Raw genomic sequence first — 21789 nt, 5'->3', positions numbered from 1 at the left:
GTTAGACAGTGGCTAGTAAGAACATGCTCTGCAACCTGAAAGTCATTGTGCGTGCACGTGATTCCCCTTTTCCAAGCGATTTCCGTCATTGCCGCCCAGGGAGCACAGCGAAGTCCTAACCACAGTCTCATCTGATCAGCCCACTTTATTTACCATATCGCTCATCCACCGAAGCTGTATATGTTCGCTCATTCTTCTGATGGCTGCATTTTCTGAGTACAGTCTATTTTCTTTGGAATTTCTTTGTGGTCTTTCATGGTGGTATTTGGTCAACCGTTCGCATCTCGATCGTGGCTACTTATTGTTCTCTGCAGGTGCTTAGCTGCCACAAAGAACTCGAGCTTCAAAGACTATTGATAAAGCATTGCCACGTAATTGAGCCCCTGAACACATTTCACTTCTTAACAATTCTCGCCTCTGTCAAATCCAACGTAGCTTCGAGATTAATTTTCATTAATGTAAATTCTTCGAGCTGTCCTTCTTAAGAGAACGATTACAGCCGAATTCGACATGTGGAAAAAGTTGACTAGCACTCTGAAGGGTGGAAGCAGAGATAATGGATTGCTTTCACCTAACAGCGCAGTGTTTGCAATCGGGTCGCCAGACTCTGGAGTAACCGACTTTCCTGATGGATATATCCCCGTAGATGTAACAAATCGTAGCGGTCCTAGCGGGTTACCGGTTCGGTCCCTCAATTTGATGACTATAGCAGTTGAAGTCTATAGGCAAGGAGACGCTCAGTCTCTCAGGGACGAAATTCCGCAAGTTCATATAACTACCATTGGTCGAACGGATCCCGAATCAAAAGCAGCACCCGATTTTCCAAAGTCTTACGACTACGGCGAGTTTCTCCGGGTGTTTGATAATCGGTTGGACGAGAACCCGGCGTCGGAAGGCACACGGATGAAATATGGGAGACTCGGATATTTCACAGAAAAAGGAGACTATAAAGAAGTTGGAAATCAGAAAAGCTTCGAGAAGGCAATTGACTCCTTGTTCACCCATCGGGGTACATCCAACATCATGAAATTTATATTTCAACCAGAACATCACGATAAGATGGTCGCCCGATGTGCTGCCGAACAATTGGTAGCTGATAAGCTCGCTGAGGAAACCGCTGCAGCTGAGAAAGCCACGGAAGAGAAACGAGTAGCAGAGTTGGCTAAAAGGTCCTCCCAGCTGTCTGCCAAGACTTCAAGACCAAACACTAGTGACGGACGACAGAGTCAGACTGAGAGGACGTCTCCAGTTCTCGCTATTCAAAATGCTTTCAAGAAAGTGGGCGATGCCGTGGGAGCCAAGCAGCGTGCCGAGACTAGGGAAGAGCAACGCCATCGTCTCAAGAGTTTGTTCGAGGAAGAGGGACGAAAGAGATTCAGAAAAGGAGGAAGCGAAGGTACACAGACTGTCAACAAGATCAATTTGGACCCTAGTCAGGGAATTGACGAAGTAGAACCTGAAGAAGAGCATGTTGACGACAGCGTGACACAGGAAGATCGTATTGCTGGCCAGTAAGTCTCTGACGTATCTAGATGTGTAGAGAATGTGTCATACTAATTACTGCAAGACTTCAACAACTTTTGAATCTTGAAGCATTGTCACAATTGAATGGACCAAAAGACAACGAAGGTACAGCGAATAGATGGGAGGAGTGCTGCCGCATGTTTGGCCGTGACCCCACTCATACCGAGATCGATCAAAATGTACGCATCGCTGGCTTGAAGACCGAAATTTATCAATATCAAGCGTTCGGCGTATACTGGCAGATGCTCAACTCTCGTTCTCTTGGAGGTGGCTTCGTAGCCGATGATATGGGTCTGGGAAAAACTCTTTCATTCCTTGCTTATATCATTGTAGAGCGACAACTTTCTATACTTTGGCGCGAAGTGAGAAAGTCCCGAGACTTGAAAGATGGAAAGCATTTAGTGGAAGGGCAGACTAATGCTCATGCAACATGTCCGCAAGCGGGACAGCCTGGATGGATTGTCTGTCCATGTGCGCCTTCCAGTCCAACAACGAGCATGAATCCGCAGCCTGGACTACGAATGGCTTGCGTACCGCCAGCTCTTGTATCATCATGGTGGGGTCAATGGAAGACTCATGTTGACACGACCCATCCTCTTCTTGGGATGAGGATTGTAGTTGATCACCCAGCAGCTTTCAATGACAAGTCAACAATCGAGGATTTAAATACACAGAGTACGAAAGTCGTAAATCAAGACCGGATGAAAGCCGATGTGTTCAGGAAGGACAGGAACGGCGGAAAAGGTTACGATCACCCGAGAGATCATCAAGCTGGCTGGCTTCTCCTAACCACCAAGGAGAATTATGGGAAGTTCGCAAAGAGATTCGAAAGCAAAGGACAAGTCCTTGATCCAGAAAACCCTGGTGAGTGGAAGAGTGGAATCAGAGTGGCACTTGTTTTTGGCATCGCTATGATCGACGAATCACATGAAGAGTTTTTCAAGAACAAAGGACGAGCACAGATTCTCGCAAATCTCCCAACACGCAATTGTTCAGTCACTCCGTTTATATGGGGGTATTCAGGAACACCAATAGCACAGACGCCGAGAGGGCTGGAAGGTGTACTTTGGGCAATCGAGAAACACTCATGGGTTGATTGGGCAACCGATCCCAAATTCCAGCGTTTCGAGTGGAAACAGCTTGATGCCATATGTAAACGTTTCGACGCCCAAATTAAGAGCAGCACGAGAGATGACGCAGCTGTTGCGCAAATCATCGCTGACTTCGAGCCCTTTATGGTCAACTTCATCATCAGACGTACTTCGAGCACGGACTGGTTTGGTCATACACTAATGAAACTAAAGCCTCATGTTCATCAAGATGTCTGGTTGAAGGGAAACGAGAAAGCTACTAACGATACTGCGGCTTTCGAAGCGTTGTTTGATTCGAACAGAAAAGTCATGCTTGAAAGATTGCAAGCTAATTGGGACAATTTTCCCGAGAAGAGATTGTCAGATATCAGACCAACTTTGCTGTGGTTTAACACCATGGTCAGAGAAACCTGGAGATCAAGACTTCTTGCCACATTTCCAGGGCTTTGCAAGCTTGCCCACAGCCAGAATGAAGCCGACCGATTGACACTTACTGAAGATGAAGTCATTGGCTTCTTCAGATCTCCCGATCAAAAGGAGAGAGCCACGCCATATGGAAGGCACCTCAAGAATATTGTCGAAACGAGCCCGAAATGTCTTTGGCTGTATGAGTTTATCACGCAGCTAAATACGCAGCAAGACTGGGATAATCAAGTGGAGAAGTTGGTCATATTGACGGCTTTCCCACAAGCTGCATTTATCTTGAAACTTGTAAGCGCAATCTACCATCTCAACCCTAATTGAATCATGCTAATTCTTGAAAGTTCATTCAAAGATACTTCCCCGAGGACAAGAACCGTGTTGGAGTCATCACCCAGCGCATGAAGGCAAGTGAAAGACAACTCATCATTGACTGCTTCTGCGATGCCAAAGACGACAGAAACTTGCCAAAATACAAAAGAGAAGTCAAATTCTTGATTGGTACAACGATCGCGTTGGGGAAGGGCCTGGGACTGACACGAGCACGGAATATCGTGCTGATGGAGCCGGACAATTTCACAACGGAATCTCAAGCTTATGGTCGTGTCGATCGAATCGGGCAGAGAAACCCAATGTCTCATTCGTACCGCTTGATCGATGCTAGCAGCGATATTGAGCAAAAGATTATCAAGAGGCAGGTCGACAGAAACGAGAGCTACGGTAGCCCTATAGAGGTCGAGGAGTCTCAGGACATTGGCCTTGGGATTGCCATGTAGCCTGTGCCGGAATTAGTATATTTGTTTCTCGGATACCCAGTACAAACGGATCGTTAAGTTGAAGATATCCCTTCAAGGATTGCTGCCTGTATGTTTTGCTGTATTGTTTGTGAAGATAGTAATAATTTATTGAGTTTTAAAAGGTCGAGTCTCCCGGAAAAGAGTGGGATAGAAGCTCCTCGTTCTTCGCAAGTGATTTCAGAGCTGTAAGTTCACACGACTTGACCGAGACATGTGACTCACTTCTGCGAGATAAAGAAAACTTCATCCATTAATCATACTCAGTCATCAGCCATGTTGATGACAACCTCTCCCCACATCTTTCCAGATGCTGCGTGATCGAATGCCTCTCGCGCGTCTTCGAATCGCCAGACTTTGGAATCCACAATGGGGCCAATCTTATTCACTTCAATGGCCCTATTCATATCTTCAAACTGTTCCCGGCTACCCGTGAAAATGCGTCTCAGCTCAGCCATAGTAACTCTCACTATGATAAAGTCAGCATATGGTTTACAAGAATGTCAAACAGCCGAAATCCCGAGGACTCGGCTCACGATTCTCAGTAAACAAGGGGAGAATTAACGTACTATCAAAGATGGCAGAACCGCCTCCCCCGAGACCTCCAATGACTGCGATTTGACCGTTCAACGCAATGGCTTTAGCATCTTGATCGCCTGATCCTGAAACCTCAATAATGAAATCGACACCTCGACCGCCAGTCGCAGCCCTCACTTGGGATCCCCAATCTTTATCACGGTAACTCAAAACTTTCGAAGCACCCAGTGCTTTCAATTTCTCTTCCCGCTCACCACCTAGCTCTCCAGTCGTGGCAATAATCGTTGCGCCCACAGCTCGCGCAAACTGGCACGCAAAAAGACTGACGCCTCCACTTCCTTGCACAAGTACCGCATCACCCGGCTTGCAAGGCCTGCTCCCGCAAAATAGTGCATTCCATGCCGTTAATGCTGCACAAGGCAACGTACTAGCTTCAGCAAAACTCAGACTTGACGGAATCTCGACGAGGTCTTCTTCGTTGAGGATAATATATCGGCGGAGGACGCCATCTTCATCCGAGCCCAATTTGGAAGTTTGAGAGGGTGAGGTGAGACGACCGAATAGCCATTTCCTGTGGAAGGTGGCCGCACATCGAGAGCCTACTTGGAAACGCTTGACGGATTTGCCTGTGGCTATGATCGTCCCAGCACAATCGCTTAATGGTACGACTGGTAAAACTGGCTCTGAGACGTATTTGTTCTGCAACTTTGTAAGCTATCTGGACTTGACCAACAAGATTGCATACTAGGTTCTTACAAGGGTAATTTGGTTGTCTCTCGAGTTGAGAGATGCTGCGCGGACTTTCAAAACAACATCATTCGGACCAAGTGCCGGTAGTGGAATATCGTGCTGGAGCCTTAGGCCTGGAGGACCCGTGAAAGATTCCAAGATCCATTGAGATGTTGTGGATGGGTAGGACATGGTGGAAATTTAGGCGAGTGTGGTGCGACCAGATACCAAATTGTGGAACCCGGATTGTTGTAATGGCAGGAATAACCTTGTCTGTTCCGCTATTTATATGAAAGGAACACTGCTCCAAATTCCGATCAAAAGATTACGTGATGATCCCGTTTCCGTTGCCGTTCCCGCTCGGGTCCACTGCCGACAGTCCGGTATTAGAAAGCAAACACTTCAAGCTAAAAGGTGCCAAGAGGCAGACAAAAACAACTATCAAAAGTGTACAGCATTGTAAAGATCGAGTTCGTACCAGTGCCTTCTTCTCTAAATAGGTGTATCATCATGGACTTGTAGCGCAACCTCGGCGACTTTGCAGAGGGCTGCCAGTCTACCAACATTTGAATGTATGTAGGTCAAATTGTCGGACAGAACATATCAGATATCTGATCGGCCTTCGACTCCTAGTACCGATATAACAGGGGACGTTACGCGACGACGGCAAAAGGGGAGGCGAGTGCTACTCCACTTTAATTTGTACGACACATGGAGACTTCTTCATTGTTTGTCCAGCTCTTAAGTTACCTATGTTGCACATACCTACCTAGGTATCGAGGAGCTGGACAAACAATGTAGAGTGTTATTCCACCGTTGTGAAAACTGCCTCTCAGGTAAGTCCTGATGGTGTGATTGTTTGGTATTCCGTCGAAGCCGAAGTCTGCAGCCACGACGACAGGCTGATATATCTCGAACCTACAACCAACATGTTGGTTGTACAACCACGCTAGTATAGATTGCGCACAGATCTTACTCTTTGAAGTCAGAAGCACGTGAATGTGATTCACTCCTATTACCGACCTGTGCGAGGAAGCTTTTGTGCTTAACTTCGAGAAACGATCTATACACTTCAGCCCGAGTTTTCCAGAAAACAATTTCCCATTCACTTCCGGTTTGGTCAGATTCGAGATTGATATCCCATCGTTCCAGCTGTCAAGAGCTTCCAGCTCTCAGATCGTTCTTCTCCGTTCTTTATCCAGGTGGTCAACGGCGGCCCTTTCCTCGGAATAAATCTTTCTTGCATTCAAGCCTATTCAAGACTCTTCACGTCCTAATTCACTCACCGAATGGCATACGAAAACCTTATATCGGCCTACAGCCTCTCCCCTCCGAATTACCCGCTCCTTTTCGTCTCTCTCATCACCTTCGCATTCGGGTATATCGAATATATCTACTCCTTTGCTCTCGTGGTTCGCGAAGGTAAATCTCCCTTTCCGGTATGGATGCACACTTTTTACCTGGCCCACGACTCTACCTACTGCATTCGACTTTTCATCGCCGCATCCACACATGACTGGAACTGGTTCCTTACCGGAATGAGCGCCGCGCTGCTAGTTTGGATCTTCTTCGAATTACTCAACTTGTATATGGCAGTCACAGTTGAGAGAGAGGAGATCTGGGGTGCCGGTGCTAGAAAGGACAAACGAAATGACAAGATGGGAATGAAGTCTCGGAATGGAATTGGGAGGCCGTTATTGGATGTGGTGGTGCAAATCACCGGATTCTTTTGCGTAGTGAATCTCTTCATCTCTTTCGTTGGAGCTGATTGTCTCTTCGAATGGTGCCTATTCACCTTCGTTGTGATGGCCTGGGGACCCGGGATTTTATGGTGTACGAGAGAGGACCGCCGAGGCTGCTCGGTGGGACTGGCGTGGGTTATCGTTGGGGGCACAATAAACACCTTTGCACCATGGAGCATGTGGGTTATGGCCATGCCGGAAACATTCGGCGGTGCGTGGTTCTACGCGAGTGGGATTGTATTTACCGCCATCGCGCTTATGAATGTCGGTGTCGTGGTAGGATTGAAACCCAAAAAGTGGCAGAAAGGCGAAGGAAAGCTTATTTGGTGATGTTATGGAACAAGAGCCAAGCATATAGGTGTTTATTTGGAGGAATTCGTGGAGGTATTTTGCGAGGGCAGAATTCCAAACTAGGTTAGACAAAAGCGGTCAACAGTAGACCTGGTGGACGTCGCGTTTCGTCGCGTCACAGTCCTCGCTGTGAACCGGGAACAATGTACTAAGAGGCCATCGACATTGGAAAAGGGCGAAAAGGACCCTTTCTTTCTTCTCTCTTGTCTATTTCTGCGAAAGACTTCCTGTAAAACGAGTCCGTAGTCCGCACGAATAACTCTGCAAATTAAGCTTCAGGAATTGAGGCCTGGTATTTCAGATTAAATCTGTCCTTTTTCTCTTTTCTTGTCTTGTATCCGTTTTCCCATGACAAGTTGATCATGATAAGACACAGTGTCAATTTGACCTAACGTATTGTGTACCTCGAAAGAATTCTACTACTAACTGTGCAAAGTCGCAGAGTAGAGGGAACATGTAAGTCACTGCTAATGCGGCTTTTCCTATATTTCTACCAGCCCATGGTGCTAACAGACACAAGGACGAAAGATGCAAAACAGAACGTGCCAATAGGGCCTGTCGCTATGGTCGGCGAGTAGAATGAAGTACCATCCGAGAGACTCGACCTGACAACAATGATTGAAAACAAAATTCGAGAAAGGAAGCGAGAGAGGAAACATGCAGCACTGGAGGAGCAATCTTTCGGAAGTGGTATTGAAAAGAAATTGAGATGAGCATTAGAGCCCGGTGTCAGCGTACGACCTTCAGCAGACGTGAATAGCCAACTTGCAGGCGACGTAGGGACGACTAGTTGAGCAATAACCACTGCGAGGAGGAATATTCGAATGGTACTGAGAAGCAGAGTCATCTGGTAGCTTCAGGCGCTGAACCTGATCAACACTCTGCCAACATTTTTTTTGAAGACATCGCGCGTCTTGTAGACGAGGACAAAGTAAGGCAGAGCACTCAAGATCACCCAGCGATGGAGGAAGAGAAATCGACACCGAATCGTCATACCTCCATGACACGAGATGGTGGGCCATGAGCTTCGGATAATTGTATCAACATGCAAGGAAAAATGGTTTTGGTCATTCAGGGACAGAGTGCAGAAAGTTCCGGCCGTGTCAAGATCATTAAGTGGCTTTTCGAGAAGGAAGGTATCACGCCGTATGTTGCGCCTTCGATCACACGAGCAGTCGAAGACACACCAACCATCACACGGACATTCAAGATATGAATTGAAGAACATGACCTTGCTGAGACGGAAACCAGTCTAGGACAACTGCACAGTCCAAATCGTTAACAAATACATTCTGTGGTGTGTGAGCAAGCGGTGTGGGAACGCTTAAGCGAGGCGAAAAGGCAGATGAAAGTGCCAGACAGAAAACTGGAATTGACCCACTTTCAAACTGCAGCATCAGCAACAATACTTTCACAGAGGGATGGGATGCTCAGTGCAACTATAAATCGAGCACAGAGAGGAAGAAATTTTGAGAACATGTATGTACAAGAATATGCCTCTCAATCAAGAGACCTCAGGAATGGTCGATAATCTCAGCTGCAATCTTCAACTGTTGCCTAACTGACGCAGCCCCTTTGCACAAATAGCACCTAGTACACCGGGAGCTTGAACGCTGAGAAAGTGTAAGTCCAGCTGTCGATTGAGGCAGTATCATTGACGCAATCAAACGTGCTGCTGTTACCAGACCACAGAGGACGAGTAGGCCATTGGCAAAGCTGTTGAACCTCTCCCTCATAAGTGCCCGACGAAACGGTGGCATTGAGACGAGAGGGCTGCACACCGTTCTCCACCCAGTCAATCATGGTCGCCATGTTATCCTCTGGATATGGACCAGGCTGCAGACTGTTCGTTCCGCAGTGAGCCGCACCAGGAATGAGGTAGAATTGGTACCATTCCTGGAGAGCTGCGAGACTCTCGTCTGACGACTGGTTGGCGTACATGATGGAGCGAACGGATTGCCAGTAGTGTACCGACGAGGCGGCGGGAATACTGGGGTCAGATTCTCCATGGTAATGCAACAGTTTCCCGCCAGTAGATTGGAAGGTTGTAAGATCTGGGAGGGTGGTCTGCAAGCTGTCTAGATATCTGACCATACCGATTTGCATCCAGTCAACCAGAGTATCATAGGTGACATTGTCAAGATTGGACAAGTTGTCGAGTTCCAGTAGCTGGATGAACTTGGTGACGTACTCGCCGCCAGTGGATGGGATACTGAGTTCCCACGTCCCCGTCGTCGAGTCGTACACCGTGTCCGCATCTGAAAGCTCAGCAGCGATTTGCCAAGAGAGATATACTCGGTTGCCGTTAGAGTCATGAAGACCGTCGTAAATGGTTTGAGCAACGGCTACTCCCTCAGCAGAGACAGTTCCATTCTGCGCTGGTTGATAGCTCGTCGTGCTGCCTTCGGCCCGCTTGCTGAAGCCGAATCCAAGAGAAGTGCTGTTTTTAGCCGCGCAGTAGTATGACTCGCCAATGATCGAGCTCAAGTTGAAGTTCAGCATGCAAAGATCGCTTCGGGAGACGACGCCGTCTGTTCTTCCGTCAAGAGGATCGCAAGCAGTGATCGTTGCGTTAACGATCTTTGCCAACTCGCAAGGCGGAGGGTAGTAATCGAGAGTCTGCTCGACCATGGAAGAAAATACATGGTGGACTTGTTGTTGAGCAAATCGAAATGCTGGTGCACCAGTAATAGCGCCGTCGTACTCAGCTCCGAAGCGCTGAACTTGGCCTATAGACAAATCAGTACGTAATTTTGATAGAGTTCCAAGAGCCGAGAAGCACATCCGAGGAGCTGTGACACATTTTCTTTGATGAACAGCTCGCGAGGATGATCCCGAAGATCTCGGCTCCCAGATTGAATACAAGACAAGGGCAGAATTTGACGTACTCATGCCCTCTCGTCCACCATCGGAGCATCCCTCATAGTAGGTGTAAATCTTGGTATCAGTATACAAGCCGTAGAAGCCAGTTGTAAGTGCTTTTCCAACGATGGTCATTTCCCCAAGGGCCTGGTAACCGAACATATAGGTGGCGTCCCAGTTGATGGTTCCGTTTCCATACAGAACAACCTCATCGTAGCTGTAGTCAAAAGCATCGTAGCCTGTAGAGGTTGCACCTCCTACGGCACCATACGAGGCCTCCAGTAGCATCAGTTGAGAGTGAGAACCCTCCTCCACCAGCTACGTAGAAACGCTTTTCAAAGTCGTCAGGGCTTGGGAAGGCATACTTGACAAGCACACTGTCTCCTTTGCCTGTATGAGTGTAGGTGATCGTCACATTACAGTATGTAGTGGTTGTGGTACTGCCCATGCCGCTCGTTGCGTTATACAGGGCGCTGGCCGTGACAGCCGATGGGATCAATTCGATGCCGAGAATAATCCCGTTGGCGGGTAGGGCAGCTTGCACATTGGCCACTGTGCATACATCGGCGAGGGATGTGGCGTTTGATGCGGCATTTGCTGTAGCTGCTAGAGCAGCAAGAGCTACGCGTGAAGTTCGACCCATTGGAAAGAGGGCAGCAGAAAAGAGTGGGTATAGAGAAGTGCAAACAAAGAGTGTGTGAAGTTGAAAAGTTGAAACGGAATGAGTGAGATCTTCAACTTTAAAGCATCATCATCACATTATATAAACTCACAAAAGATACAGAGACTTCTTGAACAACGGAACCCTGCCACGAACTGCGTCACCAAGCTGCGCAGTCTGTTCGGACCTGCAGTACGTGTATATTAACATCGACTTTGCCAAGAGAAAATTAGATCCAGGAAAGCTCCGTGAAATCTTCAATCGCCATGCACCTAGCCTCAGAGGACGACTTTAATTGTAAGGTTGCTAAGGTGAAAATGTTATTTTTGAGGTAATATCAGGGAAGATCCGAAGAGTGGGGTCAAATAAGCTTATGAACTGCCATCTGATATTTTCGGTAGTGACGCGTCAAAGTGCGAGATAGCCCCCCTTTCGTCGCTTAATTGCTGTTGCAGCGATCCGCCCCCACTGTGGGGAGACACCCGAGGGGTTGGCTGAGGCCCAAAACAAATGGCGCAAGTGAGATGCTCTAAAAAAGCACGAACCACGCTCTGTCAGCCCATGTTTAATTGAAGGAGGTTCCAATTGAAGGGCTGTGGAGACGTGGGGACGGCACGGTGGGGCGGAGTGGACTCTCCCGTAGAATCTTTACAGCCTCTTCAGATTTCGTAATAGCAACTGTGGAGCAAGTCCGATGCTGTGTACAGGTTCTAGACCAATAATATTAGTCACTCATTCGTACCAATTAACTCAGTCTATAAGCACATATGTTAGCAGAATGCCCAGGAATAGAACGAAATCTATAAGTTTATTCTATCTCTTCGCTCGTTCGTGCTGCCCACTCCACGTTGATACAGATTGGCTCGAGGCTTTTAGTGACAACATTCAAACCCTTTCTTCCGGGATACAATCATGTATGAATCATTCAATCAGATACAATCACTACATCCTGGTCATCCTCGGCCATTGTCAAGGACTCTTCACTGAGCCAGCATGCACCCCTTTCCAACCACCTGATATCGCCTTTCTTCGGGTCCATCACACATCCAAAGTGGCTCTGACCATTCATCGTCGGATACTTCCGTACCCACCCAACGAGTGTCTCTTCCCTCACATACAGTGATACCATATCTTTCTCCTCCACCAACTGTGCCTGCTGTTTCCTCCTCTGTCTTCCCTTGAGCGCATTCCATTTCTTCTGCACACATGCACTTCTCTCTTTGCTGTCTTTTATGAAAGCATCCAAGCCCATCTCATCTAGAATGTTCAAAACCGCAGGATGTCCGTCTGCATCATGGAGCGGCTTTGCGGGTTCTAAAGCCGGTGTGGTGTCATTGTTCGTGTGAACAATGAACTCGTCTGAAGTGCGAATCTTGGCATTTAAAAGATCCTTTTCTAGAACGGTCGACGAAGTTCCATCACAAAGAATGAGGTAGCAGGGTGCTGTTTGCTTCTTGCTCATTGTTACAGCAAGTTCTTCCAAGGGTACGGCTGCTGTTTTGACAGGCGGAAAGATTGTAGATCGTATAATGTGAGAAATGGATGGACGGAAGCCGAACAGGACGAGAAGTTGATATAGCCTCAGTTTGAAAGTCGAACACTCATGATTCGGTCGAAAGTTGAGCGATATTGACAATTCCTGCCTATGAATCCGTCAGCACGTGAGACTTCCTTTGCGAAAATGTAGCATACTTGACTCCTGTTAAAATACCCACAAATCCAGCATAAGTGATTGATCTCCCAATCACCTTCTCAGGCTCCTCACTTTTCGACCTAACAAACTCCAACACGACCAACACACTTCGCAAAGGATCCATCCCCCAATCCAAGGTCCGAAAATGCATCATCCTCTTGTCTTCCTCTCCCACTTTCCCCCTCTTGCTTCCCTTCGGACTTGTCATCACCGCACCACTTGTGCACCCTAACATACTATCCAGCAAGACATTCAAAGCAACAAGAAAATACATATCCACACCAGCTGCCTTCGAGAGACCCTTGATTTCAGCAGTCTCCTCAGCCGAGTACACGCGCCGTAGAAACAACCATGCCAACCACGCAATCCACCGGCGCATCCATCTCCTTGGAAAAGCAGGCCGAAGAACTTCATCGAAGAGAGGTGTGATTTTTTGCATTTTCGGAGCAAATTCTTTGCCCAGCTGGACATATCGCTCTGATGGAGGCAGAGAGAGATCGATTCGATATGTTGGGATGGGATCTTTACTGCTTGGTATTTCGGCGGCCATGCTTATGGCCGCGAATATACTTGGCTCGGAATTTGCTGCAATGGAAGACATGATTGAGATCTGTGGAGTTTGAAAATTTAGATGTTCATGTTGAGGAATATTGGCGGCTCAGCCCTAGGCATGAGCTTAGGCAGCAGATGATATGATTGGCTGTCATCTGTGGCTAAATACAGAGATCTTTCACTTTCTCTACAATGCTTGACTGTAGGAACGATCTCTGCAGATGTCGCTCTCCTCTTCAGAGCATATTTGGGGACATTTCTGAGCGTGAAGCAACTAATGTGGTTGAAGTCTCATGTGGCAGGCCATTCACAGGGCACGCTAGTGGTGCTAGCTCGGGATCCAGAGCCGTTATCCCCTTGACCAAAGCAGAACATGTATATCACAAGAAGAAATCAATCAAAGCAGTTTTCTTCCGCCAGGAGACCTATCATTGCTTTCTTTTCAAAGAAATTGATGAGGTGAAACATGTCACTTGCAAAGGGTACATCAAAATCCATACATATATGAGTATCTAGATCTATGGTAAATAAGACAGCCCTCAGGACATAAAAGGTATCATTAATATCATAGCTTCGAAGCAGAAGGTTTCCGTTCTTCTTTTAATCTCACAACCCCCTGTGAGCTGGTTAGCGGTCGCTATCATCTTGGGTATAGGAAACTTTACCTCTTGAAAACAGGTTGCAATCAAAGTCCCATCGGCAGCAAATATATGCTGCTGAACCAATCCTCTTCCATCTCCAGACCAAGGACTTGCCATTTCAGTGAACATCCACTCGTCTGCCCGAAAGCGTCTTGGCTCGTGAAAGTATATCGTGTGATCTAAACTAACCATCATGCCCACCTCTGGTCTACCTCGGCTGTTATTAGGATCTTGCTCAAGCCCTTCGGACTCTTGCACTTTCTTCACATATCTTTCCCGTGCACTCATCTCGTCGGCGTCCGTCTTCTGATTTGCTGGAGCACCGAATCTCCATAAGTCATGGATTCTCGATATCGTGCCGATGAAGTAAGAATCGGACATGTATGCCAGTGCGCTCAAGTGTGCTTGATGGCCCCCTTTCTCACTTATCCTTCCTCTCGCTCTAATCCACTGTCTTGTCCTCTTCTCATGGGGAGACTGGCTGGCTCGATTCGTGATCTCGATCCTATGGCTGATGAATGGACTGTTTCCTTCTCCCGTTTGCTCAACCACTTTGGGTAGGCTCTCGTACTGGCTCCTTATCTCGTCTGGCAGAGACACAGCATGTTGAACCAATTTCTTGCCTCCGCTATTCTCTCGTACGAACGATAATGTGGTCGTGAATATGCATTTCCCCCTCTGCCTAGCTTGCACTGTTCTTGTCGCATATGATTTCCCTTCTCGGACATGCTCGACATAGTATACGACTGGTATTTCGCTATCGCCTGCAAGAACGAAGTAGCAGTGCATGCTATGAACCGTGAAGTTCTCAGGAACCGTTCGTTGAGCTGCTGCGAGACACTGTGCAATGACTGCGCCGCCGTAGATGCCTCTTGCTCCTGGAGGGTGCCATAGTGGGCGTGTATTTGTGAAGATATCCTGTCATTGTCCGTCAGCTTGAGGGCACATCATGGTGCAATGAATGTCTGTGGCATACAGGAGCAATCGCACTCAATTCTGTCAGTTCTAAAACATTCTCAATTGCTGACTTCGAAGGATCGAGGGGTGGTTGTCTGACAAGCGTTCGACGGTCTGGACGATCTGCCATTGCTTCTATCACAAAGCTCCGCCTCTGTGGTCTCAGAATTGGGATTTTACGAAGGAGAGGTGGTCGATGCAATAGCAAGCTAGTGAAGAATCTGACGCGTTTCATTTATTTGATTCTCAAGGCCTGATAAAAAGTATCGAGATTGGAAGCAGCCGAGGTTCGGACCAACATCTGGATTCTGCCGTTGGCGCCGTACCATAACCCCGGCTTTTCGTCCCCTATTCTCACATGCTTTGGTACTCAGGCAAAACAACACCTGAAAACCGAGAATTCTTTTGAGATCACCAGGATATTGACACTGAAATCGGAACTCAACACTTTCTCCTTCACAGAGACCAAGTTAATCCTCAGCAACGGCCGTGACATCTACAAATCTTTTGCCCTCGAGGCTGTACCCCTCCACATAAGCAACCCCAAACTCTGCCACAAAGTTGTCATATGTGGTGGCAGGTTTTGTACTGCAGAGACCACACAAGATCCTCTTTATCTCTCCGCGGAAACCCAGTCTGGGGAATTCTGCAATGATCCCATTCCAGACCTCTCTAGTCAAGACTCCTCCAGGACTCCTCTCAGGTCCTAGGAAATCGGCAAATATACCCATCGAACATAATTTGACCTCCAGTTGCTTGTACAAAGCGATTGAATGAGTGGTGTGGAGGGCTACAGCATCCCATGCGAGTTGTATTCGATGAGCATCCCAATCTTCCTTTTGTCCTTCGCGAATCAAAAAGGCACGAGTTCCTTCAGCGCTGTCAACTTCGAATCGCCTGTCTTTGGAGACGAGATCGCCGCTGGTAGCCCAGCCCAGATCATGTAGAATGGCAGCGATTGCTTGGACTTCGATGTCACGTTCTTTGAATTCGGGAATGTGATCGCCTATGTATTGGCCAAAGAGCCAAGAGCGGACGACGTGGTTATAGGTAAACTCGTCGCAGTGAGCGCGGGCGAAGGCGAGTGCTTTGTCAATGAGTGGTGTATCTGGGACGGTCACGCCAGCTAGGAGTTTCGTGGGCACAATTGAAGGCATGACAGTATTTGGGCAGGTGCTCAATTGTAGTAACTTTCAATATGCTTAAAGAATGGTGTGAAGAGCATGTGAGAAGTGCAGAATGTGCTGAAAGCACTCTTCATATATCTTTGGTGACCGGATATACAGCTATTTAGACCTTGCTGGATACCCGAAATCATGAGGAATGGAAAAGTTTTGCTTTCTGTTGCTTCTCACAAGTTCATGCTTACTGTGCATATTCTGATTACTATACACGGCAAGAATTTCCCAAAACAGACATTACTCTCCAATCCATCACGTGAGGCCCAAGTCGATATGTCTTAGATGCCCATTTCCCAGCTTTGAAATCTCCTGCCCTTGTATCAGTTCTTTTTGTTTGTCTAGAGTTTGAATTTGGAGGTGAGAGTATGAAGCATCAACGTACCTAAACGCAGTATGGAGATCCGTTGATGAATTCGCAAGCCTCACTTCCGCATTGATCGATAAGTATATAACTGCCGTTATCACATTCGAGCTATTCGGTCGTATTGTCAGGGATTGTACTTCACTGACTCAGTGTTCGGATGATATATCTTACAATGTTATTGTTGGCACACAGGTAGCTACCACCACTGCATCCAGCACCAATAGTCTGACGCGCTCGGAGTGGTGAAACGCGGTCTGGTGCTGGGGCAGCATGAACGGTGGTGAGAAGAGTAGAAGCCATAACGGCTATGGAAAGAAGAGTATGGATGAGTTGCATTGTATAGTCTCGTTTTGGTTGCAAGGTCTTTGAAGTGATTGTTATGAGATGTCTTTATTGTGTTCACTGTGGAAGTGATAGAACATTGCCAGGAAACAGTCTGCTTTTATAGACTTCACCCATTGACTTAGTCTAGGCTGAGGATAGGTGCTGCAATTGAGCGGTGAGTCTAGTTGTTCCCTTTTCCCACGGGGCTACCATACGAAGAAGACTACGACGAGCTGATAGAGAAAGCAACACACCAAAATCGGAAGGCACAGCGGGCACAGCAATCCTCAATACCATCATGCACAGGTGAGTACGCGTGTCTTGGCCAAAAGAAATCTGGCTTCGCGATATTTCGTAATACTTTTCGCTTGGTGCATTGGATGAAATTTTTCAAAAGCTGACGGATCGCTTAGTACCTAAGTAACACCACAAAGGGAACGAGAAAATCAATATTCGGAAACAATCACAGTTCCATTTGCTCAATCGTACCATCCACATGGAACCGAATCAATCCTGGTTTATGGTCAACCTATTCAGAACAGAACGCGAATGCGATGGAAAAATTTTCAGCCACTGTGCAAGTAGCTCCACATGAAAATGAGAAAACAACATAGCAAACGAAACAATACAAGAAGTAAAGTCAAGAGATAATATGCTTGCAGCCCTGAGAAGGCTCTTCTGCCAAGCAAGGAGCAATATCTGTGCTTTTACTTGTACTTGAGGATCGGGTCCAGAACATGTTTTACAGTGGCTTTTCGAAATCCAATGTCAACGTTTTCGACAGCTTGTAGCACCAGCCTCAGGCCCACAAGCTACCTAGGTAGTAAGCTGCGTCTTTCTGCGGCTTTTATTGACAGGTATATTATCCGAATGCAGCTTTCTCAACCATATGTGCAACAGCGGCGATGTTGGCCAACTAACACGAAATTGACTAGACTGAGTATCTTCTGGGAGAATCTCACTCTTGATAATAGGGAAGTGGCGTAGTCAAGCCTTGAGTAGCCTTGCTGCAGTTCAAGATATCTGACGAATGCGGTAGATGCTTGGTGCTTGGATCGTGCCTAGTCAATAAAGCTCATGTTTACAGCTTAAGGAAGAACAAGAAAACACTTAGAATCACTCAATTCGAAAGGAAAAGTTTGTCTCAGCTTCGAAAAACGGATTGACTTGAGAACCACCTGGGTAAACAAGGGAACTACCCGTGACATGCTGAGTCAAAATATACTTCTCGGATAGTCATTTTCGAATTCAAAGGTTCTCAACCAACCCGACGTAGAGAAGAACTTCTGCTGAAGAACATCGTGGACGCTAAAAACACGGATACAAATATCATAATATATTTATTTCCAGATTATGTGACAGCGCTGATCTCTGTCCTGAGGCTCTGCGGCTGCTTCCACGTCACGTGACCTTATTCCTGTATATATAGCTCTGAGAGCCCCTTTTTAGGCTCTTCACCTTAGTATTCTAAGTGAAGACCGCTTCTGCCCTACATGCCGTTCCGTGTCCCGTCACATTATACTAAGGTCAATACCTAGCTCTTAGCCTCTCGATTCCAGCCTTCTACACAGCCAGCTCTCAGCACCTCTCGATCGCGTCGACCGACTTCGAGCTTTCGACTAGCTGCCCAGCCCTCCCTCTACACAACCCTCGGATCGAAAGGCAAGCTCTCGATCGCAAGTCGATGTTCAGGACACCAAACATCCAGTTCTTGTCTTTGAATTGGGCTCAAATCAGCAAGTTGCTGATAACCAAAAGCTCTCGCATGCCACATTCTCCCAACCGAAAATTTCGTCGCAGCGTCCTTGCTTGGCAGGCGAGGTCCAAGTCCACTGGATGTTGATGCGGAAATATCTTTCATCTTCTGGGTTAGCCACTGTTCTTCCGACTTCACAACGTCAAAATGTGGGTTCGTGGGTTGAGTCAGATCTCCGAAGTCGACAGCCTTGACAATATCTAGAGTCATAGTCCTATTCCTCAGTGACAGTCCATCACTCGTATCCTCTCCAATCCATCTATCATAAGGCGCTGCGATGAAGTCGTAATCGAGGAAGTCATCCAACGTATACGGTGAGTTGGCACAAACGACGCTGTCCCCTTGAAACAAAAAGACATGATCTGCAGGAGAAAGCTCCTCCCAGATCCAAGAGGTGGTAAGGATCCTGTTGTATTCGCGATGAGTAGAGGCATGGACGCCTGGGGGCAGGAACTTGATTATGATTCGTGATTCGTCTATTGCGCGTCGGAACGGTGCAGGTTCTGGAATGAGATCTTAGGAGGTAAAGGTGACGATGGGGAACCTTGGTCCAAGGACATTGGAGAAGTGTAATAACAATGGCACAAGTCTAGATAAAGGCCGGTCTTCGATGATAACCGCAATGTCCTTTGGATGGGTATCAAAAGTAATCGGAATGGTAGTCCATGTTTTGTAGAGCGATTGTCGATGTGAGGGTCGATTAGGTTGAAGACTCTGCAACAATGTTGGGTAAGAGTTGAAGGTTGTCTTGGTGAGAAGGAAGCAGATGGCAGAGAAAAGGACGAAGAGGCAAGCCGTGATTTTCCGCCGTAACAATGGTGATGAAAGATCCAACATGTCTTGGTTTAGCTGCTTCATTATCAGTGCCCAACCGTTCAGAGCACATTTCACGACTTACCTGAGCTGAGATGACTCTGCGAGGTAGAGAGCGTTGAACAGTTGTTTTAGGACCGAGTTTCTAGTGGAACCGTGGCTCAGAAATTTTTGAACCAGATTATCAGACACTCTGGCGGCCATCCACTTGGAGCAAAGAGTCAAATTTGGTCGAGTAACCCGAATATCGCTTATACGAGAAGACTGCCAAGCTGCTTGCGTGTAACATACAGTCGCGAGCTGACCAGCCTTGGGCTCGACCATCGCGCAGCGAAAGGATTCAACCCATGCATTACAGTAAATCGTAGATATGAACCGTACCATCGTCACCAAGATTAGTGTGGTACTCCTGAATGATTGGCGGGACTCGCTTACATATGCTTAAAGTAGCGAGCTCACGACGCGCGGACTACACACAGCGAACACGAGATTAGAACAAGCTTAACTGATCCTTTCACACATTCTCATAGGGCGTGTATATTATGCAGGTTCAAGGCGGGGGTCCGTCTGAAGTGCCAAGCCTTTTCTCAAAACACGGTCTGCAACTTTTGCATTGCGTAAGTGGGATCCCGAGTGCGAGTGCGAGTGCATTTTTATAGAGGAAAAACAAGTCTTACGATATCAACACTTGCAAGCAGCAAAGAGAGTGAGAGCATACTATCGTGTAATTCAAAGTAGAGCCATAAAACTTGACAATATCTAAAGTTTGGCGGAACCTGTGATAAATTACGCGAAGAAACCATAGCTTTCCGACGAGTAAAAACCGCACGGAGAACAATCACTCCGCATCTTTTGATCAATGAAAGATAAGAGAAGCACATTATGCAGTCAATGATGCGCACTTGCCGTATGTGTATTAGCCCTTTTGAGTAGTGATGATACAATCGAGCTGTCGGTCGAACTTGCAAATCTAAACCGTGCCGCCTGACTTGACACAGTAGGATCGCAGGGAGAACTTCCCTCGGAGCAACGATACGAGATCAAGAAATGGGACTCTCCCATCCGAACTTGACTGACGAAGAGAGTCTGCGCGTTTGCTATGAAAGAATGGCAAGTCACCAGAATCCCAATGAAGTTTCACTTCAAGGTTGTATTCTGCTCACTGCCATAACAAATCAGAGGAAACCGGTTCTCGTCCGATCCATCTGCAACTCAACTCAACACACCCCAGTTGACTTTATCCGGGAAATAGAGCGGCATGATCCCAGCGTCAACATGACATGACACTTCCGGCTTGAGGTAGTCAACCAGGCGACAGCAGCCCCGAAGAGCACGTCCCCCGTACCATCGAGGACTAATTGGTCGCCGTCTCCTCCTGCAGAATAGAGCATTTCATCGAGACACATCTGATCCAAACAACTTCCCACAACTTTCTGAACTGAGAAGTGAGTTCCTTCGTCCTTCCAGGAGGCATCTTCATTTTCTGTACTCCGAGCACATGCTGCCAAAGCTGTCGCATCATATCGCTTGACCACGACCGCAACTGCTCCAGAGCTTCGTTACTTCCAATCGTCATGGTAAGATTGTTGACCTCAGTCTCCCATGCCTCCATGCCTTTCCGAGCTTGCTCCATACTGTCCTGAGGGATTTCTCGTAGCGCATAGTTGATCAACAGGCTCTGCAGACGATTTTTCTGGAGGTACGACTCTTCGACCAGCTTCAGCAACTCATGTGGTGGCTCAGAGAAGATGTTGGTATTATGGAAATAGGCCGTGTAGTCGTACCTCTTGCCTCTGCAATACATACACGACTGTGGATTGAGCGCAGTCGCCGCGATCTCGGCGATGGGAGACGATAGTGAGACTACATCGAGTGGTTGGGCAACATTGTTCTCGGTCTTGGGCGTGTAGAAGAGTGCTGGGGCTTGAGCTGGTCCGTTGGTGCAAGTGCCCCTCGAGGCGCCAAGTTGAAAGTTACCAAATAGAGCATGACCAGATGCGAACACGCTACTTGGAGCAGCCATGACAAGAGCAAGGCTTAGCAAGACGACCCAGGTTGCCCATACAGAGAAGAGAGTCATTATATACTGTGCCCCAGAGAAAGCCAAGAACCATAGTCAGGTCCGGGAAGAGGTATATGGGTGTTACAAAGTGCAAACACTCCATTCTTTCTTGACAGCGGATGTACGGAATGGAGTCAAAGAGAGCATGCAGTTGCTATGCTGCTCGTATTTTGACTTTGCAACAGCGTGTTTGTTCATCTTTGCTCTTTAAACGTAAAAGTTTGATATTGCGGACCAGTTATGCTGTCCTGGTCTTGAGAGCTTCAGAAGCGCCACGTGCAAGCAAGGACTGGTCCAGACGCGATTTTCTTTATGCTCCATCTTAAATCAATGTCTCATGTAAGTGTTCAAGAGACAGGTAACAAGTGGTGTTAGCTTTAGAGGAAGAGGTAGGAATTGAGAATCTCCAAGGTCGTCGTTTTGAATGGACACGTTCCGAATTCTTCTCGAGGGCGAATCAATTGAGCCACTTCATTACGAGAAAATGACCTTCTTCGAAGACTTAACAGATATGACGACGCACGGAATTTATCCTTTGAGCCGATTTGATCACGCTCTCGCGTCATGAGGATGTCGGTGCTTGACTTGACAAAATGCGAAAGCGTTTTTGACGCTGTGTTAAAGTTATTGTATCGCCGCCCTAAGCAACGCCCCGTGCCGCTTGGGAAGACATTCCAATTTTTGGCAGTTACAGGGCCTAGGTCACTGAAACTTCAGTGCGTCGATCGCTCACCT

At 47.3% G+C, this 21789-nt stretch overlaps 10 protein-coding genes across 10 annotated transcripts; 2 read left to right on the top strand and 8 right to left on the bottom strand.

Annotated features, from left to right (window-relative positions):
• The first annotated feature begins 1662 nt into the window (after window positions 1–1662).
• LY89DRAFT_182803 (uncharacterized protein) lies at window positions 1663–3725 on the top strand. Its single transcript, XM_018205627.1, has one exon. The coding sequence runs from the start codon at window positions 1767–1769 to the stop codon at window positions 3357–3359; it is 1593 nt and encodes a 530-aa protein (XP_018077809.1). The 5' UTR covers window positions 1663–1766; the 3' UTR covers window positions 3360–3725.
• Window positions 3726–5394, bottom strand: LY89DRAFT_182802 (NAD(P)-binding protein). The gene is made up of 3 exons (XM_018205626.1): window positions 5123–5394; window positions 4399–5065; window positions 3726–4298 (listed from the first exon to the last, which is right to left on the bottom strand). The coding sequence occupies exons 1-3, from the start codon at window positions 5285–5287 to the stop codon at window positions 4093–4095; spliced, it is 1038 nt and encodes a 345-aa protein (XP_018077808.1). The 5' UTR covers window positions 5288–5394; the 3' UTR covers window positions 3726–4092.
• Window positions 5395–6384: 990 nt separating this feature from the next.
• LY89DRAFT_728197 (uncharacterized protein) lies at window positions 6385–7766 on the top strand (the record flags this gene model as incomplete). Its single annotated transcript, XM_018219242.1, has 3 exons — window positions 6385–7113; window positions 7625–7644; window positions 7709–7766. The coding sequence occupies 3 exons, from the start codon at window positions 6385–6387 to the stop codon at window positions 7764–7766; spliced, it is 807 nt and encodes a 268-aa protein (XP_018077807.1).
• A 179-nt stretch (window positions 7767–7945) lies between these two features.
• Window positions 7946–8597, bottom strand: LY89DRAFT_182810 (uncharacterized protein). Its single transcript, XM_018205628.1, has one exon. The coding sequence runs from the start codon at window positions 8414–8416 to the stop codon at window positions 8045–8047; it is 372 nt and encodes a 123-aa protein (XP_018077806.1). The 5' UTR covers window positions 8417–8597; the 3' UTR covers window positions 7946–8044.
• Window positions 8598–8778: 181 nt separating this feature from the next.
• Window positions 8779–10693, bottom strand: LY89DRAFT_777199 (tannase and feruloyl esterase; the record flags this gene model as incomplete). The annotated part of the gene is made up of 3 exons (XM_018222121.1): window positions 8779–9917; window positions 10077–10326; window positions 10373–10693. 3 exons carry the CDS (start codon window positions 10691–10693, stop codon window positions 8779–8781), a joined length of 1710 nt encoding a protein of 569 aa, XP_018077805.1.
• A 943-nt stretch (window positions 10694–11636) lies between these two features.
• LY89DRAFT_574468 (uncharacterized protein) lies at window positions 11637–12954 on the bottom strand (the record flags this gene model as incomplete). The annotated part of the gene is made up of 2 exons (XM_018208745.1): window positions 11637–12354; window positions 12404–12954. The coding sequence occupies 2 exons, from the start codon at window positions 12952–12954 to the stop codon at window positions 11637–11639; spliced, it is 1269 nt and encodes a 422-aa protein (XP_018077804.1).
• Window positions 12955–13521: 567 nt separating this feature from the next.
• Window positions 13522–14684, bottom strand: LY89DRAFT_693556 (acyl-CoA thioesterase-like protein II; the record flags this gene model as incomplete). Its single annotated transcript, XM_018216643.1, has 3 exons — window positions 13522–13572; window positions 13622–14515; window positions 14574–14684. 3 exons carry the CDS (start codon window positions 14682–14684, stop codon window positions 13522–13524), a joined length of 1056 nt encoding a protein of 351 aa, XP_018077803.1.
• Window positions 14551–15931, bottom strand: LY89DRAFT_182767 (uncharacterized protein). Its single transcript, XM_018205625.1, has one exon. It carries the CDS (start codon window positions 15709–15711, stop codon window positions 15025–15027), a length of 687 nt encoding a protein of 228 aa, XP_018077802.1. The 5' UTR covers window positions 15712–15931; the 3' UTR covers window positions 14551–15024.
• Window positions 15932–18062: 2131 nt separating this feature from the next.
• On the bottom strand, window positions 18063–19316 carry LY89DRAFT_777195 (uncharacterized protein; the record flags this gene model as incomplete). Its single annotated transcript, XM_018222120.1, has 4 exons — window positions 18063–18585; window positions 18724–19028; window positions 19078–19137; window positions 19284–19316. 4 exons carry the CDS (start codon window positions 19314–19316, stop codon window positions 18063–18065), a joined length of 921 nt encoding a protein of 306 aa, XP_018077801.1.
• A 900-nt stretch (window positions 19317–20216) lies between these two features.
• LY89DRAFT_755348 (uncharacterized protein) lies at window positions 20217–21251 on the bottom strand. The gene has a single exon (XM_018221348.1). It carries the CDS (start codon window positions 21070–21072, stop codon window positions 20347–20349), a length of 726 nt encoding a protein of 241 aa, XP_018077800.1. The 5' UTR covers window positions 21073–21251; the 3' UTR covers window positions 20217–20346.
• Window positions 21252–21789: the final 538 nt, after the last annotated feature.

This window comes from Mollisia scopiformis, assembly GCF_001500285.1.
Source record: "Mollisia scopiformis unplaced genomic scaffold LY89scaffold_2, whole genome shotgun sequence".
NCBI lineage: Eukaryota > Fungi > Ascomycota > Leotiomycetes > Helotiales > Mollisiaceae > Mollisia > Mollisia scopiformis.
Note: the sequence above shows the minus strand (reverse complement) of the source record. Positions and strands in the feature narration are given on the sequence as shown.

Excerpts from the sequence above, each read along its gene's own strand:
- LY89DRAFT_182803 (XM_018205627.1), top strand. The coding sequence starts at position 1,767 with ATGCTCAACTCTCGTTCTCTTGGAGGTGGCTTCGTAGCCGATGATATG.
- LY89DRAFT_755348 (XM_018221348.1), bottom strand. The coding sequence starts at position 21,072 with ATGACTCTCTTCTCTGTATGGGCAACCTGGGTCGTCTTGCTAAGCCTT.
- LY89DRAFT_182767 (XM_018205625.1), bottom strand. The coding sequence starts at position 15,711 with ATGCCTTCAATTGTGCCCACGAAACTCCTAGCTGGCGTGACCGTCCCA.
- LY89DRAFT_182810 (XM_018205628.1), bottom strand. The coding sequence starts at position 8,416 with ATGTTCTTCAATTCATATCTTGAATGTCCGTGTGATGGTTGGTGTGTC.
- LY89DRAFT_182802 (XM_018205626.1), bottom strand. The coding sequence starts at position 5,287 with ATGTCCTACCCATCCACAACATCTCAATGGATCTTGGAATCTTTCACG. Across the intron at positions 5,066-5,122 it reads GAGACAACCAAATTACCCTT|AACAAATACGTCTCAGAGCC; the intron begins GTAAGAACCTAG and ends ACAAAGTTGCAG. Across the intron at positions 4,299-4,398 it reads CGGTTCTGCCATCTTTGATA|TGAGAGTTACTATGGCTGAG; the intron begins GTACGTTAATTC and ends ACTTTATCATAG.